The 22,200-nt window shown below is 36.9% G+C and overlaps 3 protein-coding genes, 1 long non-coding RNA gene and 1 pseudogene across 7 annotated transcripts; 3 read left to right on the top strand and 2 right to left on the bottom strand.

The window, feature by feature from the left end:
* The first annotated feature begins 588 nt into the window (after window positions 1-588).
* Window positions 589-1,215, top strand: LOC113755308 (glutathione S-transferase T3-like). The gene has a single exon (XM_027299346.1). The coding sequence runs from the start codon at window positions 589-591 to the stop codon at window positions 1,213-1,215; it is 627 nt and encodes a 208-aa protein (XP_027155147.1).
* Window positions 1,216-1,941: 726 nt separating this feature from the next.
* On the top strand, window positions 1,942-3,185 carry LOC113755297 (annotated as a pseudogene).
* Window positions 3,186-3,675: 490 nt separating this feature from the next.
* LOC113755288 lies at window positions 3,676-6,934 on the bottom strand. The gene is made up of 4 exons (XM_027299329.1): window positions 6,652-6,934; window positions 6,376-6,413; window positions 5,969-6,151; window positions 3,676-3,806 (listed from the first exon to the last, which is right to left on the bottom strand). The coding sequence occupies exons 1-4, from the start codon at window positions 6,771-6,773 to the stop codon at window positions 3,676-3,678; spliced, it is 474 nt and encodes a 157-aa protein (XP_027155130.1). The 5' UTR covers window positions 6,774-6,934.
* A 330-nt stretch (window positions 6,935-7,264) lies between these two features.
* Window positions 7,265-10,457, bottom strand: LOC113762159. Of its 3 annotated transcripts, XR_003467176.1 has the most exons (8): window positions 10,342-10,457; window positions 10,172-10,260; window positions 9,714-9,799; window positions 9,552-9,614; window positions 9,031-9,134; window positions 8,763-8,830; window positions 7,771-7,901; window positions 7,265-7,661 (listed from the first exon to the last, which is right to left on the bottom strand). It is a non-coding gene; the product is annotated as an uncharacterized LOC113762159 (long non-coding RNA). The 3 variants fall into 3 exon arrangements; XR_003467177.1 differs by having other exon boundaries at window positions 10,172-10,457; XR_003467175.1 differs by lacking the exon at window positions 8,763-8,830 and having other exon boundaries at window positions 10,172-10,457.
* Window positions 10,458-15,572: 5,115 nt separating this feature from the next.
* LOC113763010 lies at window positions 15,573-17,132 on the top strand. Of its 2 annotated transcripts, none has more exons than XM_027306687.1 (2): window positions 15,573-15,912; window positions 16,225-17,132. In XM_027306687.1, exon 2 carries the CDS (start codon window positions 16,288-16,290, stop codon window positions 16,927-16,929), a length of 642 nt encoding a protein of 213 aa, XP_027162488.1. In that variant the 5' UTR covers window positions 15,573-15,912; window positions 16,225-16,287; the 3' UTR covers window positions 16,930-17,132. The 2 variants fall into 2 exon arrangements, with proteins under 2 accessions (XP_027162488.1, XP_027162487.1); XM_027306686.1 differs by having other exon boundaries at window positions 16,020-17,132.
* Window positions 17,133-22,200: the final 5,068 nt, after the last annotated feature.

Raw genomic sequence — 22,200 nt, 5'->3', positions numbered from 1 at the left:
TGTTAAATATCTAACTGACAGTCTCTCTAAGAGCATCTCCAATGGGGGTGTAATGGCTCCCCATTGGAGCCGTGTCATGCGGATTACACGTATCATACATATGATGCGTGTAATCCGTTGATTCTTCTTCCCATGGCAACGGTAATATAACATTCCAACGGCACAATTTTCTTCCGATTGAATTTAACATTCCAACGGCTTCCAACGGCATTATTTTTTAGAATTCTATATAAATACACAACACTTTTTACTAAAATATATCCCAATATTCTACTCTATTATTTCTTTTATTCTCTCACACACTTCTACTCTCTCACTCATTTAATTCATTTTTTGTGATTATGGATGAAAATTGGAGTAGTTTTACAAATATGTTAAATGCTCCAAATATAGAAAATTCATCATCCTCACAAAATCAAAACCCCCAAAATTTTCCAAATTACCCATTTTCTGTATTCCTACAAATGTGCAAAATTATGCATTTCCCCCAAATTTATCCACTTCCAATCATCCATCAAATTTCAAAATCCGCCAAATTTTTCATATCCAATTCCCATGTATCCTCCACCTACTTATTTTAATCCAAATATGGGAAATCACTACACATCGGGGTATTATAACTTTGGTATGGGTTGTAGAGGCTTAAATACTCTGTCGGAGATAATGAAGGATTTTGATTTCGCCGGCCAACAACAAAATGCTGCATCAACGGAATCAATGCCGGACTCTCAATTTCCACCATTTTCAACACAACGTGGGGTGGATAACATTACTCTCACCAATGAGTCAATGGAAGAATCTGATTATAAACGCGTTCCATGGAGTGTGGATGATGACAAGATACTTGCAAGTGCTTGGCTCACAATTTCTAATTGTAGCATTGTGGGTAATTCTCAAAATGAAGAGAGTTTTTGGAAACGAGTCACGGAATACTTCAACGAGAATCGGCAATGTGGGCCGCCAAGAAAATATAAAGCTGTGAAATCACATTGGCATTGGTTGAGTCGAATGGTCAATGAATTCAACCAATGCTACAACAAATTGGTTGGAGAACATCATAGCGGGTGGAATGATGATCAGATCAAACAGCATGCACGAGAGCTTTTTCACCAGAATAAGAATAAGCATTTTGTACATGAACATGTATGGGTGCTGTTGAAAGATGATCCGAAATGGAAAGCAAATACTCCTATGCAGCGTTCTTCAAAAAAATAAGGACTGATGAAAGCGGGGCATACACTTCTTCATCCAATGTGGATTCAAATTTTGACATCGATGATAGTGAAGTACGTGAAGTTCGTCCACTTGGTCAAAAAGCAGCTAAAAAGGGAAAGAGAAAGGGAAAATAAAAAACGAATGAGCAAGATGTTGATGGAGAACTTAGTCAAATCCGGAGGATGTTGAAAGAGCACAAAGAAGAAAAATTGCAAGCTATGGAAAACTTAGCAAATAAGTTAGACAACTATAATTTTCGAAGTGATTATGAAATCCTATTGAAGGATACCACAGGCATGTCCGAGCAGCAGCTTAAAATTCATGAGCATATGTGTTCCATCCTAAAAGCCAAGTATAATATTCCTTAGTTTAGCTTTAATTTCATGGTTAGTAATGTAATTTTTTAATTTTCCATTTTACATTTGAGTGCTTAATAACTTGTTTGCACTATGTACTTTTATAGTTAATTTTGCATTTTACTATTTTTATTATAATTTTAAAACTAGCCGTTGAAAACTAGCTGTTGGAAACTAGCTGTTGGAAACTAGCCGTTAGAAATTAGCCGTTAAAAACTAGCCGTTGGAAACTAGCCGTTGGAAACTAGCCCTATATATATATATATATGAGACTCCACATATTGAAACCATAAACTCAACACACTCCAAAATGTCTCAATATCCTGATCCCTCTCTTATAGAAGAAGTAAAAAAAATTTTAGCCGATGAAATGGAGGACGACACAGAGGATCAAATTATGATGCTGTTGGAGCAAAGGCAAATGCACCACACTACTTCAAGTTCTAATATGCATCCACGTAGTCGAAGATATTATGATCGAGAGCGGGGTGTCGGGCATGTCCGGCTCTTTAATGATTATTTTGCCGACAATCCAGTTTATCCTTCACATATATTCCGCCGACAGTTTCGAATGAGAAGAGAATTATTCCTTCGAATTGTGGAGTCCATTACAAATCATTCTGAGTTTTTTCGAATGAGGATTGATGCAGCAGGCAAAAAGGGACTTTCTCCTCTTCAAAAAATCACGTCAGCTATCCGACAATTAGCATATGGAGCACCAGCTGATCAATTGGATGAGTACATAAGGATGGGTGAAACCACTGCAATCGAGTGTTTGTCACAATTTTGCCGATGTGTGATTGATATTTATGGGGCACAATACTTGAGAAGGCCTAATGCTAATGACGTTGAACGTTTACTTAATTTGCATTCTGAGCGGCATGGCTTCCTTGGCATGCTTGGTAGCATTGACTGCATGCACTGGCAATGGAGGAATTGCCCCATGGCATGGAAAGGTCAATTTGCTCGAGGTGATCAAGGATCTCCCACAATAATGCTAGAAGCAGTAGCATCAGCCGATTTATGGATATGGCATGCATTTTTTGGTGTCGCGGGGTCTAACAATGACATCAATGTGCTCAATCAATCTCCACTATTTAACGACGTATTGCAAGGATACGCTCCTGATGTTCAATTTATGGTAAATGGCACCCAATACATAAAGGATATTATCTAGCAGATGGCATATATCCAGAATGGGCAACATTTGTTAAAAGTTTTACATCTCCTAGAGATCCAAAGAGGTTAAAGTTCAAGCAAATGCAAGAGGCTGCAAGAAAAGACGTTGAGCGAGCTTTTGGAGTGCTCCAATCTCGTTGGGCTATTATACGTGGTCCTGCTCGATTTTGGCACAGAGCAAAACTCAAAGATATAATGTACACATGTATCATATTGCACAATATGATTGTGGATGATGAAGGAGATGCAATAAGAAACTGGGATGCTGACGATGACGATCCAACGATTCCTGTGACTCAAGGTTCGGCCGAAAATTTTCAATATTACCTTCAAAGGAATGCGGAATTACGTGATCGAGAAGTACATCATCAACTTCGATCAGACTTGGTCGAGCATATTTGGGAACGATTCGAAGGCAATGACAATGAAAACTAGTATTCATTTTGTTATTATTTGTATTTTATTTGATTTAACTTATGTAATATTATGTTATGGAGTTCAACTAATTACATTCCGAATTATTAATTAAGTATGGATTATTATGATATCTTCGCATTTGAAGTATCAAATATTTGTTTAATTTCCTACATAATTATTTTTAAAAAAATAACAATATATTATTTTTGAAACATAGAAAAAGATATATTATTCAAACTTAAAAATTAATAATATCATTTTTAGAAAATAAAAAAATTCAAAATGTACAAAATTTAACGAAAGTTAGTACTTTATTTTTTAAAAATAACAAAATTAGTTTTAAAAATTACTTTATTTATTTATGGGATATGAGTTATGCATTATTAAAATAAATATTTGATTAATTGTGGACCCATGCTATTACACCTTGTGGAGTGTAATCCATTGTGAGTGAAAGTGTAATAAAAGAGGAGAAAGTGGAATGCTGACGTGGCATGTGGATTACACTTTATGGAGTGTAATCCATTGTGGATGCTCTCATAATTGATATGTTTGTTCTGTCATCAAATACAGTTGCTTTAAAAGTGATCGTCAACTCAGCTACCATTAGATGCTTTGGGGCCTGCGTCGCTGCGCATGCTGTGAAATTTTTTGTCAGTGAAGGGCTCAGAACACTGCATTTGAGCTAATAATATTCTTATAGGGACTCTATTCCATCTGAACATTTGGATCCTTATTAGATTTGAAACCAATCGAGAGCAACCTGCTCTGCAATCTGATTTGAACACATCAATGCCTCAGATTGTTGACCACAGTCGTACCTAGCAGTGCTGGCTTGCATCCGTTGCTGGTCATGAGGGCATTATTTGAAGACACTACAATTTGGTCCTCTCATAATCTGCTTCCCTGTAGACGTGGTTTTGATGATGAATTGAAAGCGGGAAAACCATATCCCAAATTCTCCTGATTTATATGGTAACTCAAAACTTACTGAAAGCGGAAAAACCATGAAGGGTCTACTACAGATTTCACTAACAATATAAATATCAATAATCACCATGAGGTGGTATAGTTTCTTAGTATATATTTTTTTTCCGAAACGATATTAGCCATATATTAATCATCAACTAACCTTTACACTTGGAGCAAAGGCCCCTAATTCTATACAAAAGTGCTCAATAGCACAGAGGATTTATCCATTCCTCATCATGCAATATACCTAAGGCATACTCCCCAACTGTAGTACTAACATGATTATCATTTTTAGATATATTACCAAAAGAGCACATTTGAAACAGCACTCTCAAGCTAAGAATATCCTCCACAAGAGTATGCAGCTTGATATTTGATGCACTCCCCGCACTAATTTGCTGATGCAGGTGTTTGTTGCAGCTTTGGATCTTGACTTTTCTCCAACCTCTGACAGCCAAGTTTCTTAGTATATAGAATCTGACTAAAACTAAATTTTGAAGCTAAAATGCAGGGTCGAAACTTTTCTATGCCTTTCCAAGCTAAATTTTGAAGCTAAAATGCCTGGGTTGCAACTTTTCTATGCCTTTCCTGGTGAAGATAATAATAGCAAAAGTTGTTCTAGATTGGGGAATCACCAACTTTGAGGGAGTGATTAGTAACAAATTTGTCCAGTTTTGCTATTTCCTCTTATAAGAACAAGTGAAGGAATCCTTGTTTCATGCAGTCTTTATCTGCATACTCCAATACTTCCTACAAACAAAGGATGCACAAATAGCAATTAGCTTTGAAATGAGTACTAATCTTTCAACTACTTGTACACAAGAAGTATGTTCTCACAACTTCCAACATCATAAAGGAAAAAGCTATGGGAAAATGAAAATGAAGCTTAGATCTGTACCAGCATAAATACTTCTATTTGCTATTTAATCCAGTTTTTTTTTCCTTTCTTTGCCTTACACTTCCCCGAGTGGGTTAGTTTAGAAACATTGATTTTCCAGTTACACATTTTAACCAAGAATATGACATAAAGTCCACAAATAATATTCACCTCCCAAAATTATCCAAAAAAGCATTTTAAAGGTTAGCGTCTTCTTAATCCCAATATGCACCAATCCTCAGTGAACCTTAAGACTAAAACATTCTAAACTTTATTGAAGAATTACACTTTGGTAAAGCTTTTAAAAGCATGTTCAGTACATCCACAAATTCTGTCAATTTGGCGAGCACAAACTGTAAAAGTTACTTCGCATACAAGAAATCACTTTCTACCACAAGCAAAATGCAAAATCCTAAGTCAAAGTGAGCAAGGAAAAAAAAAGCACGAGATCAAGTGCATGAGAATCCAAACCACTAAGCAAGAAAATTGTATATTACTGGATTAAATATACTTCATCCTGCCTGACCCAAAACAATGGTAGAAAAACAGAGCATAATCAAGGCTTCAATTATTATTAGCCAAGGTAAAAAGGTCAAAAAAAAAAATAGAGTTTGAAAAAATAAGAAAAGCAGTTAACTAAAAAGAAAAAAAAAATCACCCACCACAAGACTAAAGCAAACACAAGCTTCAAACAAATCAGACATCTAGCGGAAATGCATTAAAGACCCAGACAAAAAAAAATTTTTTAAAAAATTAAAAATAAAAGATCAGTCGAAAAATCGTCAATTTAAATAAAAATAGAAAGGGACCCATACTTCATTTCCGCTGCGCTATATCAATTGGCGATAAGCAGGACAAGATCAGAGGCTAGGATGAAAATTCCCCCAAATTATATACATAGAAGAGACAGATTATAGATCTGGTGGGGGCGCAAAAAAGAAAAAAAAATTACCTGGAAAACAGGATAATTCGAGGCGATGGTCGAGAGGACGATCGGAGCGGCGATCGACGACGTCGAAAACACTTGATGACGCAGCGGAAGCAGCCGGACGGAGGAGGGGATTGAGAGACCGGCTGAGAAGGCTGCTCGATGAGACCAGCCGCTTAAGAGCTAGTGACAAAGCCATCTGATGATCTGAGTTAGCAGCTGATTAGGTAGTTGCTCGAACTCCGGGAGCAAGAAAGAAGGAAAGAAAAGAAACAATAGATCTGGGGAAAAATCATCAAGGTGTTTTCTCAGGCGAGACATAGGTAGAGCATATTGAAAGAAAGGCATAAAGAGACCGGTTCAAAGGAGAAGGAAAAGACAGCTCAAACGAAAAGGCAATTGCCAAAAAAAAAAGGGGGGAAAGATAGTACCTCCACGCAGATTTGGAAGACAAATGCACAAGGCTATCCTGAAAACAACAAAATAACGTAAAACATAAAAGGACAAGAACAACATCTGTAAAATTCAGCATGCAAGCGAAAATATAACAAAAGAAAAGAAAAAGGAAAAAGGCACAGAAGAAAATTCCGACAAAAAATCAACCTCCACAAGAACGCAAACAGCTGGGAGAGGAACCCTAGAAAAATATCACAATCATAAAGAGGAAGAGCCAAAAACTGAAATAGGAAGGAGAAAAAGAATCGTACCTCCAATTGTTGGGTAGAAGAGAAGAAATCTCAGGTAAAGGATGGAGGCCATAAATCCAAAGGATAAAATCCATTGTGTGATACGCCTTATTCCAATTAAGAAAGATTCTCAGCCCACCCATTCATAACCAGAGCAGACGAAGGAGCAAAAATGGAAAAGCATGTGCGTGCATTAATGAGATGAGATGAAAAGAGGTGAAAGGGAAGATAACGAAATTTTGGCTGCTATTGTGAGATGAGACGAGATGATGAGAAGAGCCGAGCCGAAGGAGGATGGCGAGCACGTGAGGACGACGAAAAAGCTTGTGAACAGTAACCCTCCTTCGGCTGTTAGTCTTATATGTTGACTAGGAGGCATGAACCGCGCCCTGCGCGGTGATAATTTATTATGGATGCCCATAAAACATATGTAGCAGGTATATAATTTTGAAAATAAAAAGGACATTGACTTTATTAGATGTAATAAGTTGGAATAACAAAAGTAACAGCTAGGACAGAAGGAATGTTTGTTGCTTAAAACTCCAAAGGCTAAAGAACTATACAAAGATCTAGGTTTTAGATACGCAGAAACAAAACAAAGTCTAGTAATTATCCAGTGAATGAATCGTCTAAGTAACAAACATGTGGTCTATAGTCTACATATAACTATTCCAAATACTACTGCTGCCTAAGAACTCAGCCCAAGAAGAAAGGCTATGAGCTGGCAGCATAACAGAGCATCCCAAAGAAAATTTTTTAAAAAGAATAGAACCACTAAATGCTATTAGTATCAATAGCATATAAGCCTCAAAACTAATACCGACGCCACTACAAGCTCAAAGAAGTTCACGAGCTGACAAGATAGCACAAGAAATAAGCATCCAAAAACAACCTCTCTAAACTGGGCAGCAAGCAACAACAGCGTATTTAGTGCACGTCACTTTGTTGATCACATCGGATGAACGCTTAAAATAGCATAGGAGCCTGGTCAGTTCAATTCGACAAGCCACACGATGGTACAACTTAAAGGTCTGCAAAAAGGTTGAATCGAAATAAAGTGGCAATTCAAGAATCCATGTAGACAAATCAGACCATTGAAATTGCATAAAAGAAAGTTCATTAATGACAAATCCAAATGACCTGGCTACATAGTTGAACAATCTCCAAGTTCAGGTATCTATGCATGAGAATAGAGCAACACATAACCTCATCATCAGCAGCCTCAAACATGTCAAGCGCGCTAACACAAATCAGCTTCTCAGCTTCGACACCTAATGCAATAACATTTACACACCCAATATCATCATGAAAAGTGAGCCGGATCCATGCTCTATAACAAAAATAACATTAACCACCAAAAAAAAGGAAACCAAGGAATATATAGGGTTTTTAAAAGCTAATAACTAATAACAAATCCACGATGCACCTAGGGAAATTATACATTCCCTGACCTCAAGCAAGGTATACAAATAGTCTTATATGTTGACAAGACACCCGCAATTGATTTTAGTTTTCTCACGTGGCACGACACCGTTGGGGTAAAAGATTGGAGGCACAAACAAAAGTGACGAAAAATCAAGAAACATAATTTCTTTTCACAAAAAATCAAGATGCAGAGGGGAATGCAATATTGGCCATACATCTTTAACAAGAGCTCTGTGTTATTGTAGCAATCAAACTTCCAGAAAAGAGTTTTGGAGCCACGAAAACAGGCAATTTCACATTTCAGACACATGCAAACGTTTAATTCTTGTTTATCAATGAAGGAACATTATTACAGTTGCAATGTACATTTTTCGTGTGCTAAAATGTCTAGAATTAAAAAGTTTCATCCTCCATTTGCAAAGCCTTCTATTGCATGATACAGTTCCTGCCAAAATCCAGATGCAGCAGTGATTTGATACTACAAACAACTTAACTAAGAGAAACAGCTCCTTAGCAGTATCAAGAACAACTGAACATTCAGTAGTCATGCCAGACTGCAGATTTACCAAAATGATCTCATAGCATTATACCTGATCAATATCGAACAAGCTAAACGTTTAAAAAAGTTTCCTCGTCTAATGTAGCTCAGGACATAGAAAACAATGCATGCAATAAATCTTATAGAATAATCAGTGGGTAGAAGCAACCTTTTTTGTAGACAAATCCTTTTTTTTTTTTGCACTGGCTTCTTCACGGTCGACCCAAACACTTCATACTTAATAAAAAGAAAAATGTTTAACAATCAAAAGCTGTCCCATTCCATTTCCAGTAGCAAAAAAATTAAAAATAATTGTCTAGTTTATGGAGTAAATCTTGCACCTGAGTACATGAACTATTAACCCAATGCAGGAAAGGTCAACTGCACATTAATTAAAGTACTGCAATTCAAATAGAACTAACATGAAACGGGGATACCTCTAATCAAATGCATAGGGATCATCTGCATAAGGATTCAGAGATCCTTCTGAAAACAGATCACCTATATTAGATGAATTTGTATGAACTTGTCCCTTTGTTCCCTATCGTGAAATTCCAATCACAAATGTCAGCACACATAACATAAAATTATATGTGATCGTAATCACAAGGCATCTTGTAGTGTACAGAAACAAACTTCATCCCATACAGTTAAATTTCTCCTTGTTTCTATTTTACCTTGCTCAGGTTAACCAATTGCTCTGTTTCATTGCATTAATCTATTAGTAATCACAACTTAATCCTAAATGATATGAACAAGAGTAACACCATTTCAAGGTAAGAGAATTTCGTGAGCACAATTATTGTCTGTCTAGTACACCCCATTCATCAAAAATAGGCAAAAATCCTACTTCTTGTTGGGTGAGACATGACTGACACTCCACAAAAGATCAAAAGCTAAAACAACCAGCATGATGACACTGAGAAGGAAAATTTATCCTAGTTCATTGTTTAATTACCTTAGTAACAGCTCTAGGTGTAACAGCTTTTGGTGTCTCTAGCTTTTTATGTCTGCTTGAGTCCTGTAGTAATAGAGACAATTACACATAACCAATAAATATACACATAAAGAATCATTCCCCTATGACAATGCATACTGATCAGAAATCAAAATTACATACCGCAAACATTACAGTACTTTTGGTTTTCCTTTTTTTGTAATTGTTCTTCCATTTGCTGTTTCGACTTCATATTCATGATGAGTGACCTGCTTAAGCAAGGAAAGGAGGTTAGACAAACGGGTACAAAAATTGGGTTGAATTTTCTACGAACACAGAGAGCTGATCAATATTCAGAAGCATGCACTGAATTTTCCATGTCTTTCTTGAGATATAGATTAAATTGACAAAAAAGGAAAAAAAAGGATAGCGAGGGATAGGAAAACTGATACGGGTCATGGATTTCTCTTTCATTGTAAAAATATAGACTGGCAGGCTTTCCTTTTTTTTTATTAGTGCTCACTTCCCTGCCCTTTTTACCTTCAAAGTTAAAGGTTCCTAGCTTTCTAATTGATTAAATATTTGAGAGAACACCTTAGCATACTACCGTTTATTTTCATGATACAAAGATAGAGGCTCACCTTCCTACTATGCTTGGGAAGACTCATGACACTTCCTGTATTCCCCTTTTCCACTTTTCTTAGCAAGTTGGACATGAGTGTTTGAGTTGCTGTCAGATAAGGTGAATCCGGCAGAGACATTAGTAGGTTTAAGAATGTCATTTGCTGTAAGCAGTATAGACAAAGGTTACAATTTTGCACTCTGTCTGGGGTTGCTTGAACTTCTTGACCCTTTTCTTCACTGTCTTCTTCGAAAGCAAAGGCACCGTCATCGCTGCTGATTCTTCTTACATTTTCCCTACTTAACCTGCACATTTCACACACAAATCACAATCATATTATAAATCACCATCCGTAAATCAGTCTCAATCTAAAGAAGCATAAACTCATTACATTATCCCATAACAACCTGAACCATTTCCAATAAATTGATGAGACAAACGTGTAAGGGAAAAGAACCAAAGAAATGTCCAATTGCAGCACCTGCGCATGAAATTGATAAAAATACTAAAAGAGTAAAGGAGAAAAAGATAAGATAAGAAAGGAGGAAAAAAACCCAAAGAGGTTTGGCCATACCACTATAAAAGAAAACCCAAAAAATTGATGAGATCAGATAATGAGAAATCCACGAGCAGCATCCCACTGGTCATCTTTGTTTTAAAAGAAAGCATGGAAAAAATACATTTTTAGAGAAAATACTGATTTGGCAAGTTCTAAGTTCAATATGGAGTTGCTAATGAAAATGATGGAACTAAGCCTATTTAATATCGAACTGGAGCATCTGCCAATAGAAAAAAGCCAGAACTTGCCAAGCGAACAGATGACCACTACAAGCAAAAGAGGAATGAGAAACTCTGAGGAGAAACTGCTGGAAAACGAGCACAGAAGGAAAAACAAATCAGAGTTATGCAACGAATTCTTGATGAGAGGAAAGCCGAAATGGCATCTGCAAATGGGAATGATGCTGAAGAGAAAGGTTTCTAAAATCTTCTGATGATACAGTAAGGGAAGGAGGAAAGGGAGTAATGGAGGGATAGAGATAGGGCAAGGGAGAGGAAAGGGGAAAGAAGGAAGAGACGGGAGATAAGATACGGCTCTGTCTCAAGGTTAGAAATTAGGAAAAAGAAAAGGCAGAGGAAAGGAGGGGCGGCGGTGGCTTAGGGTTGGAAAAACAAAAGGGAGAGGATCCCGCGCAACGCGCGGAAAGGATGAGGGGGTCACCAATCACAGGCGCAGCACGTGAGAGGACGACGAAAAACTCCAGGTCATCACTGCCCTTCGCTCTTTATCTACTTATGTTGATATGTTGATAACTGTTGATACAAGTGAACCCCTTCTATCGAACCCACGGGACTGGGATCTGCCGAGTTCAGTCAACTGGCCCAAGACGAAACTCCCCATCTTGCCACAGTTTCCAGATCGTTTTTGAAGAAAGGGAATGCACCTGATCCTTAAAATTTCGGGCTGGGCTTGTGTTCCCTGATCCTACGCACAGAAGGAAGTGATAGCTTTTTTGAAAGTTCCACGGAAGCTGAGTGACTGAGGTTATACAGCAGCAAATGCTAGAACAATTATTTTGTAATTTTTTGTCCTCGGGACCCTCTTAATGACGTAAATAGAACTCTTACGAAGTCAACTTCATGTGTTGATTAATTGTCTATAGTAATGTTCGGTGAAAGGATTAGTACTAATAACGAGTTACAAGATGCAGGCTTAAAACTAGGTTTTTATAGAAGCTCAGGTTAAACATTAGATTAAAGGTTACCGCATAACTTGAAACAAATCCTAAAAAGTTAGTACAAGGGTTCCTATTGTCTTCTGATTTATGGCTTGTTGGCAGATTTTAATAGCACGATTGATTTTTAAAAAAAATTCACCTGTTAATATAGTTATTTGTTAGAGGAACAACAGCTTCTTTGAAAGGCCTCATAAGCAAATAAAGTTGGAATGCTTGTGTAGATTGATCTTGATTTCAAGACTATCTGATCACTAGGAAAAATAAAACCAAAAAAAAGAAAGCATCGACCTGTAATTGAGTGTGCCCCGCGGGTTTAGCTACATGGTAGCAGCGTTCCCTTGGGACCTTCAGGTCCCGGGTTCGAAACTGCGCAATGGGGACGCCTGTGCACTTATCGTGCCTTGGTCGGGTTGGGGCGTCGGGCTCGGGCCGCAGAGGATTAGTCGGACCCCGTAAGGATTGACCCGGACACCATTGTGTCCGAAAAAAAAAAAAAATTGACCTGTAATTGAGTACAGACGCTCCAAGATGATCGAGGCATGTGATGACCAACAGTACGTGTAGCTCAAAACTATTTTTTTTTTGTTTTTTTTTTGAAAGTTCTCTCATGAAACAAAAGTAACTTAAACTTCATAAAAAGGTGAAGATGCTTTACAGCATATCTCCAAGTTACTCTTTGCTAGTAAATTGGAGTTAGCCAGAAGTAGAAGTTTCTTCAGCTAGAAGGGTAGTGGGATCAGTGGTCTTATAATTTATAAAAGGGTGTTTAACTTGAATATTGATTAAATCTATGGGCTACTTGCATCTTGTGCTTTAAGCCTTTAATCGAATAGTGTGTACTTTTCCTGAGTCTTCAGTCTTCACCTTCACGGGGTGATTGAAAAGCCTTGATGTTCAACCTGTGGATGCATATGATGCTATTAATTTCTTTCCGTTAGCCTATATTATGGGAGGATTTTTTTTTTTCAACTGGATCAAAGATTTTATACTAGGATGAGACTTAACCGGGTTAAAGAGACTAAACAAAGAGAAATTCATGATCTTTAAATTAGAGGAATGTACTACTATACCTTTTCTAGATTTAGGGTGCGTTTAATAAAACTGAAATTTGAATTTATTAAATTATTGAATTGTTAAGTATTAAATCTAATACATTTGAGTACATATCACATTCGGTGATAAGTGAATAGTTTATCACTTAATTTTGGGAGCAATTTTTATTTAGAAAATTCAGTGTTACTTAATTAATTCATATGTTCAATTTTTGGTTATCAAATGGTCTGAATATGTTAAGATCTGAATTCATTAAATTTAAGTGCTAAACTAAATTATCAATTAGGCCTTAGTTGAAAAAGTTTGAATCCTTAACTTACACCTTAAACTAACATCATATGGGTTGCTTGTGACTAAACCATCTTGCAAAAATTCTAAAGTCTAAACCGAGTCTCGAAGGATGGCCTCTTTACTTCATAACGAGCCATTTATTGTTGCACCTTTTTGGTTGAACATTCCGCGTTCGGATTTAGTGATATTTAGCAAAAGCAATGAAAAGCTAAGGTTATATTGATACTCGATTGAGGGCAAAATGATCAGCTCGATTGAAAGGGAAAGTTGACTGGACTAAATAATTTGATGCCTGGGGTACGTGTCTCATGACATTCGAAGTCGTAGACTCGCAAATCAATTATGGTATTTCTTTGTGTTAGGTTGCTCAATGATTACTCATACCCTAACCGTCCAAGATTAATCTGATTTAAAATTGTAGTATGGGTATGATGGCACGGCACAGCGGTATAGAGATTAATTATCAAGATAACAAAAACTAATAAAGACGAAAGGATCAGAAATATATATATATACTTTTCTTTAACAAGTCACAGGTGACCTACTTATGTCCCGTTTGATTTAAATGTTAAAAATAATTATTATGGGTCACTCTGCGGATAACATGATTTAGTTAGTACATATTTTTTGAGTCCTCAGCTGTTATTGCATGTATTATTTGATCTTTTAAGGTGGATTTTGACCGGTGCAAAGGTATTAGTATTAGTTAGTTAGAACGGATAATTTAAGAAACTCTTCGAGATTTCTGATAATTTGACCTACCACCGTCCTAATTTTCCTTCATAATTTAAATGACTATAATATCCTCATAAAAGAATGGAACTCATCCTATTAAAAAATTAAGGCAAAAAACTTTTTATGGAGGAAAAAAATTATGAAAATAGGTAGTAAAAATGTCAAATGTCAATTCGAATTTAGAAAGTTGTTCTTGAGCATTTGCCCTCTCTAAATAGCCCTATCATCACTACTGCTATTTATTTCCACAACTTCCACTCGTTTCTTCTCTCCATCCAAGTTCTAATTTCATCTTTCCCTAAAATCCCAATTTCTATATCTAACAAATTTTAGCATTAAAATCATGCCCCTTAATCCACTTATCTTTTATTCTTCTCATTCATTTTCATTTTTCCTCCCTTTAAAGTTCAATAAAAAAAAAATGAAAACACAAATTCACAATAGTAAATTGGGCTAAAGGAACATGGGAAGTGATTTAGGAGTTAAGCAAGACGCAAATTCAAGGCAGTTTGATTAAAGAATTTGGAGAAGTTTGAGAATCATTAGGGTGCAAGTATAACTACACCTACAATCTACATGCTTGCAAATTTCCAGTCAAAAGCTTAGAAGGAGAACCATAGATATCAATTTTTGCCTCCGCTGGCCGATCGGCAAGATTCTCATTTTTTGACCAGGACATGCATTCACACAAAATCTCACGAATGCAAATCCGTTTAGAATTATTATGAGGTTTAGAATCTCTTTTTTTTTTTTTCCAAAAAGAAAATTAGAACTGTTCTAATTCTTTCATTCCAAAACAGAAACATGTAGTAGTAAAAATCTGTCTTTTAATTCTTTGGGAAGTACTAATAATAGCTGAAGCAGTCCGTCCAATATAGGGAATTTATTTCCTTTAATCCCAAATGTGGCCAGTTCTCAAGTTGAAGCAAATGCCATATGGGTAAACCTCGGAGAGTGAGCCTGCTTCCCATGAACTTTCTTGCCATCGTTATGGGCCACTTCTTCGGCCGGCGCATTGGCGAGCGGCCACCAACAAAAACAAAACAACTGTTTTCTCTTATCTCATCAACCAAAAAAAATTATTGCAACAACTTCAATATTAAAATCCTCATTATTATACATTATTCCAACTCCAAACTCCAAACCAACTAGGGTAATACGTAGGATTAATTATACTATTAAACACCCCTACTCTATGATTTCCAACTTATTAGTTTTCCTAGCACTGTTTGTTATGTCATTAAAAGTTGAGTAAATCTTATATGTACTGATAGTAGTGTATATATTATCACTGTTACATTCATGACATGTGTATAAAAATTGAATTTTAAATTTAAATTTTGCATAGTTATCATTCATTCAATGCTTACAGTGTATACTGTCAGTATCAAAAAATTAATAGTTAAAAATTAAGCCAACGAATCCTTAAAAAAAAAAATTAAGCCAAAGAAAGGTTACTTAAACCAACAAGGAAAAGTAGCAGAAAACTCTCCCCGGCCGATAAGCCAAGAAGACCAACCAATTATATTCTCTTTTCGCTGCCTTTAAGTAACTTCTTCTTCTTTTTTTTGGTCTTTTGTTCACTTCTTCAAAGATTCTGAAGATAAAAAACGGGACGCTCTCTCCTTCTCCCTCTCTCTCCATTTTTTCTCCTCCCTTTTTCTATGGCGGAGCTGTCAATGACATCATAAACGATTCAACAGAAAAAACCCCACCTCATTTGAGTAATTGACTTCTCTCTCAATTCTGTTTCACACAATCCGCTAAACCCAAAACCGCCATCATTTATGTCAAGTCACTTTCTTCCCCTGTGAACTCCATCACATACATACATATTATTCACAGAAGAGGAGGTGGTGGTGGCCTTTGTACTTTGTGGGGCTTCTCATTCTTGATTCGACTCACGAGGATTTAATGCTCTAACCCCTCCATTCATCCATTTCTTGTACGTTTACTCTATCCCTTCTCTCTTTCCATATATATATATGTGTATAGAGTAGTTCCTCATTGCATTCATGCATGAATGTGTATTTTTGCTTATTTTTACGTCAGCAAAAGAAAATAAAGAGCCTAGTTGGTAAAAGAGCACAATAGTTTCCATTGGTCAGCTTAGAACAAGAATTGGATGCTCAGACGCGACGAGAAAGATGTGTATTTCTTGTTTTTGAAGGAGGATTCGATTCTTGCCATCCTCATTCAAGATTTCTTGAAATTGAAGAACGGGCAATAAATAATAATGTTGGGCTTTGGATTTCAGGGAAGAATACAGGGAGGAGAGCGAGGAGCTACGATTACGTTGGTGGAGTTCTTGAGGGAAAGAATGGATGCTTCTGATCGCATGGTCAGAAGGAAGAGTATAACTGAACGGTTGGGATTGAAGGGGTTCAGCTGTTGTGGGGCCACGTGGGGTCTTGGACCTGCTCATACTCATAGTAGCGTTAGTGTGAGAGATGATGGTGGGGAGGCTGAGGGAGGAGGTGAACGGCAGCGGGAAATTGAGGTGATAGACGTCGGTCATGCTTCGCCGGAAAATGGGTCAACGGCGGCGTGCGCCGATTGTGTCCCGGCAACTTCCGGGATGAACTTGGCTGCAGCTCTGGCGGCAGAAAGGCAATTTAGGGCGGCCCAAGAATTGGTGGGTTTAAGTCCAAGCCCAATGAGGCCCATGACTGAGGCTGATGGGGTAGCTAGCGGTGTGGCTGCTGGTGGGACGCCGTTCAGGGTGTCGTTGATGACACTGCTTGAAGAGACGGACGGTTATGATTATGGGGACTGGGAGAAAGAGGAGAAAGGAGTGGGTTCTGATTCAGTGTGCTGCGTGTGCATGGGAAGGAAAAAGGGCGCAGCTTTCATACCATGTGGGCACACTTTTTGCCGGGTGTGCTCAAGGGAGTTGTGGTTCAACCGAGGGCTCTGTCCCTTGTGCAATCGTTCAATTCTTGAGATTCTCGATATATTCTAGTGATGCTGATGCTCTTTCAATTTTTATTATTTTTTTTTTGGAGATTGGGAAATGATGGATTTCATCTGAGCAGGGCAATTTGATGATGAAATCCATGAATTTTTAGCAGAAGTGAATGATGTTCAGTGGATGATCAGGGCAATGTATTCTCACATCTATGTAACACACCTATAATTCTATATCTGTCAATGAATTTTACACTACTGTCATTGCAAAATTTTTGTTACACTTGACTGATTTGGTTGCATGCTATGTGTACGAGACGAGAAATTCAAGTATGAATTATGTGTCATGCATTTAGATCAATCGAGACTGTTATTATAAAAAATTTATCTTAATAGTGTTGAAGAAATTAATTGCATTCGATCTTGATCTAGTCTTTCTATAAGAACTGTATAGTTGGAAAACATGAAATGAGGATGTTAATTAATCCTGGTTTTTTCTTCCTCCTCTGAGTTTGGTGATTTTCTTAGTCCAATTTGGCAAATTCAACCGCATGAGGTTCAAGTAAATGGTGAATGAATGAATGGAATGTGTCATCTCAAAGTAACACAAGAATTTCCTAGTTGGAATTAATATTGCTTAAGCATCCATATGAGGCAAAGAAAAGGTCTAGCTCAAATTCATCCCTTCCAATGCCCAGCTCTCTGGTGGCGTTTCACCAGTATTCATTCTATCAAAGTTGATGCTCGACAAGCTCAATTACTGATGAAATTACTGCTCAAAAAAATTTTCAATCAGCTTATGAGTGACTATTAATAAACTTATCAGTGATGTTTAATCATCCGACAGTTTATAGATTAATTTATAATGCTGCTGATTAGTGGTGGGTTTGTAGTAATAATGTCACAATCTAGAGTTAGTGTAATATTACAAAAAATAAATAAAACTTGGAGGGATCCAATCAATAATTAAATAACCTTAGTCATGTTTTAGCTCTAAATGTAACATCCAAAATAAGTTGGGATGTTTATACCCAAAAAAAATTTAAAAAAAAAAAGAAAATGGAAAAGTTGGAATTTACTGACAATTATCTCTCCTTTTGCTATATAAACATTAAAAAAACTAACCTTTTCTTTTGTTGGGTTGCTTGGGGGGCTAAAGGCCCAACTGCACGTTTAACTCTTATTCCATGAACGAGTCGGTATTTGTCGTCCAAAAGTCTGGCTTGAGGGGACCTTACTGGTCATGGATTCCAATATAGACAGGGCAACCCAATTACTCTGGGCAACCGAGGGGAATTAACAGATGAATTTGTTATTCCAAAACACTAGGAAGCCTCACCAGCTAGCAATTTTTTTTTTTAAAGAATAGTAGTATCATCACATATGTCCGTGACTATGCTTGTTATAACTTATAACCCGTAATGCTACTATTTTTTTTAATCTTTTCATAATAGTCTTTTATAATTATAATTTGTAAAAGAGCCTATTATTAATATTAACTTAAAATTAGTTATTGTTGGCTATTCATCTTCCAACATGTAAAAATAAAAAAGACAAAACAACAGTAGCCTTTTATACAACCGGCAGCAATTGGTCCAATCAAAGCAAAAGTTATGTAACCTATTCACTGCTGTCCGTCGTTACCACTTGCAGGTCATCTGCGGCAATTGCTCCATGTAGCCTTTACTAGGAAGGTACATGAGTCGAGTCGAGTTCAAATAGTGCTATAGTCGAACTTGGTTCGAACACTATTGACACCCTACTCGATCGAATTCAACTAGGTAAAATGATAAAAAAACTCGAACTCGACTCGATATGGCTCAAGGAAAAAACGAGCCATATCGAGCTCGAGTACTGATGCTGCTTTCAAGCATAGAAGCTCGATCAAACCCCATTTTTGTGCATTTAAGCTCGAAACCTAGAGAATGAAATTGAATTATATTTATTTCAAATTCTATTACCTTTTTGCCATTAAAGAATTTTATTAAGTACGCAAATCATCTTGTAAATTATTTGAAAGCATAAATCCTTAGTGATAATTTCATATTTAAAAATATATATTATTTAAATTATAAAAATACTCCCACATCGTTAAGGCCTAGTAGAAGTTTCCCTACTCACTTTCCCGTAGTCCCACATCGATTCTTTGGGGTTGGGGTGTTGGGTAGTTAAGTCCTCAGGTTTACCTCAAGAGTTGCCGGCTTTTGGGGTTAAATCTGAGATTAGGTTTAATTAACTAACGTCAAAAGTCTAAGGAAAAAAAAATTATAAAAATACTCGATGAGTAGCTTGTCGAACTTAAGCACCATATATTCGAACTCAAAACTTGACTTGCATCCCCGTCCCGCTAGAGCTACTCGAGCTCGAGCTCAAACTCAATCAAACCGAGTTTGAGTTGAGTGGTTGACCGAGCTGTTCGCTAGCAGCTGGCAATTAGCCCCAGCCTTTACTCGATTTCTCCTAACCATCGCATCCTCTTTTACAGCAAAAGATGCAAATAAAAATTGGGTGTTTCAAATAAAATATCATGTCAATTTCAGTTTGTTGGAGGCCGCTTATAGATGGGCTGAATTATTAGGAGAATTTTGGAGTTGGGATTGTTGGTACTTACATGGTGGCAGACAAGGAGTTCACTGGTGGCTGAAGAATGAGGAGGAGGAGGATGATGACGATGTGATGGGTAGTCGTTTTCCCGTCGACATGGATGAACGGTCAGCATTTGTCCGTATTCTAAGTTACGGACAGTCATGTTGCTATTTTCCCTCTGTAAATCACCAGCAAACAAACGGAGAATTTTTAAAAAGAAAAAAGAAAAGAAACTTGACGAGAAAAAGAGGAATTATTTACAATTTGCATGGATGGCTGTCTCATGATTACTTCTCCACATTGGTTATTTTCATAATCGAGAAATCCAATTATTGGCTATATAGTTTTGTTTTACTTTAGCATTTTAAAAATTCAAGTCACTTGATGCCAATTAATTACGGACTTCTATTGTACAATATGAAGTTTTTTATCAATAAGTGGGAGGTTTTGAATTCAGAATTTCGTACTTACAATTCCTCCTTCCACATGCGAATATTTGAAACAATAAATACGGCAAAGTTGTTTCTTAACCTAACAAACTCCTATTGGTCTGAATAAACAAATCGTTGATCGTTAAAACACTTGCAGTGATACAACGTCGACACATGCACGTAATCAACGCAAGAGCAATTATACGGAATTAATAATATTGCAATTTCGCCATCTGACCATTGATCGGTTGCTTTCTAACACGAGCAAATAATAATTGTGGAATTGATCGCAAAAGCCACTTGACCGTTGATTTCAGAAAGTATTTTTAAAAAAAATTTATTTTGGCACTTTTAATAATGCTTCCCTAACAATTTCTGGCGAGTGAGTTTAACAAAACATGCTAGTGCACACAACTGGAGTCAAGAGGTCAACGAGGCAGTCAACAACACAAGCAAAATGCGAAAGAGAATTATTGTAAACTGCCAACCAAGAAAGGTCCCGCACCCGTGATAGACTCGTCTACGTTCCCATATGATCTGAGATACAAGTGTTCCCACATGCATTTCAACATCAATACTCCAAGATCAATGACCAAAGGTTTCCTGGAACTAACAATTCTCTTCTCCCATTGACTTTCCTAGTCAAAAACCCAAACGTTTGTTCCCTTTGCATGTAGGTGCATTTTTAGATTTACTTGTTTGTTCTTTCTTTCTTTCTCTCTTCAGTGAAAACTGACTACTGAGAAGTGATCTAGACCCCTGTGGCCCCTCTTCTTTCCAGGCCACCCCTGAGCCCCGTAGGAAAATTGGACACTGTATCTAGACATTCATCATTAGGCAAAGACAGGCATATCGCCCGGAGGCTGAATGAGCATAAGAATACTAGTCTTGAAGGTTATCAAGAATTCGTGGAGGGCATTTATTCAGGTTCTCTCTCTCTCTCTCTCTCTTTTTTCTTTGCTTTTGCAGAAGAAAAGGACTCATCGCTCAACGCATTAATGATGTCCATCGTTATTTCACCTAACCATATGATTTTCCTTTCTCCTGAAATTAGTCTCTGCCTCTACCGATATTCTCGGCTCGCTTCGAGCCCTGGTCAATGATTGCAGCCAGTAACAACCATATTTTTCTCAAGGTGGAAGAAAGCACGTACTGTTTCAACATGTAGTATATAAAAATCTAGATTGAATCACATGCATTCTTTTGGGAACTATGTATAAAAAGTTTTCATCTGTACTTGTCTTGAAGCTAAATTGGTGCTGGAAAGGTAAGTACTAACTAATGTCTGTTCAGGAAATTAGGTTACATTATTGTTGGCACATAAAGTAGGGAGGCAAGGTAGCGATTTGTGCGAGGTATCTTATGTCTTATGCCATATTACCCTGCTTTTCTCATTGTGTAGTGGAGCCGACGTATGTTATCTATCAATTTTGGACTCCACTTACGAACAAAAGATCTGCAAAAATGTGGGACTGCAAAAATGTGGCAGCAGGAAAGATCATACACATATTCCTGGCCAGCAAAGCGAACCTGCTTATATAACTTTTTAAGTGCATTGAGGGACCTAAGTATTGCATCATGTAACGAGTTGGAGACCACGGAAGAAAGGGAAGAAGCTGCCTAAAGTTTGAAATTCAGAGAACCTAAAGACTAGGTTCAGAAAACCAACATCCGACATGTTGTGTTTCTTGTTTCATTAGTGCTACTTCCATTTTCCCATTTTTTCTAGATGTCGAATTGATTTTTGTGTAAGTTCTTTTCTGATTTTTTCTATGGAAGAATTAATGGAAAATTGTAGTAGTAATTTGCAATAATAATATTTTAACTTGAAATAAAATTATAACAGATATCTGAAAAAGAGGGTGGAGACTTAATTAATGACTTTAAGAAGTTGAGTTAGTTTTTTGCCAAGTGTATATTAAATATAAAAAATTTATTACACAGGCCTAGTTTGGGATTTTTGAAGAGAAAAGAAAAGAATCTAAACTAGATTCACAAAACCAGCACCCGACATGCTGTGTTCCTTGTTTCATTTACTGAATGCTATCCTCTACTTTTCCCATTATTTTAGATGCCATGGTGAGTGTTTTTTTCTAACCCTTTTTTTTCTTTTCTATGGAAGACTGGAAAATGGTTGTAAGTTGCACCCTCATGAATGCACTCTACATACTAGTGATTGAAAAAAACACCTCATATTCATTATATTATTTCATCATGAAATAAATTATAACAGATATCCGAAAGGAAGAACACGAAAAGATGGAGATCTAATGAGTTTAGGAAGTTGAGTTAGATTTTACCAAGGGTGT

Source organism: Coffea eugenioides, chromosome 2, assembly GCF_003713205.1.
Source record: "Coffea eugenioides isolate CCC68of chromosome 2, Ceug_1.0, whole genome shotgun sequence".
Lineage (NCBI taxonomy): Eukaryota > Viridiplantae > Streptophyta > Magnoliopsida > Gentianales > Rubiaceae > Coffea > Coffea eugenioides.
Note: the sequence above shows the minus strand (reverse complement) of the source record. Positions and strands in the feature narration are given on the sequence as shown.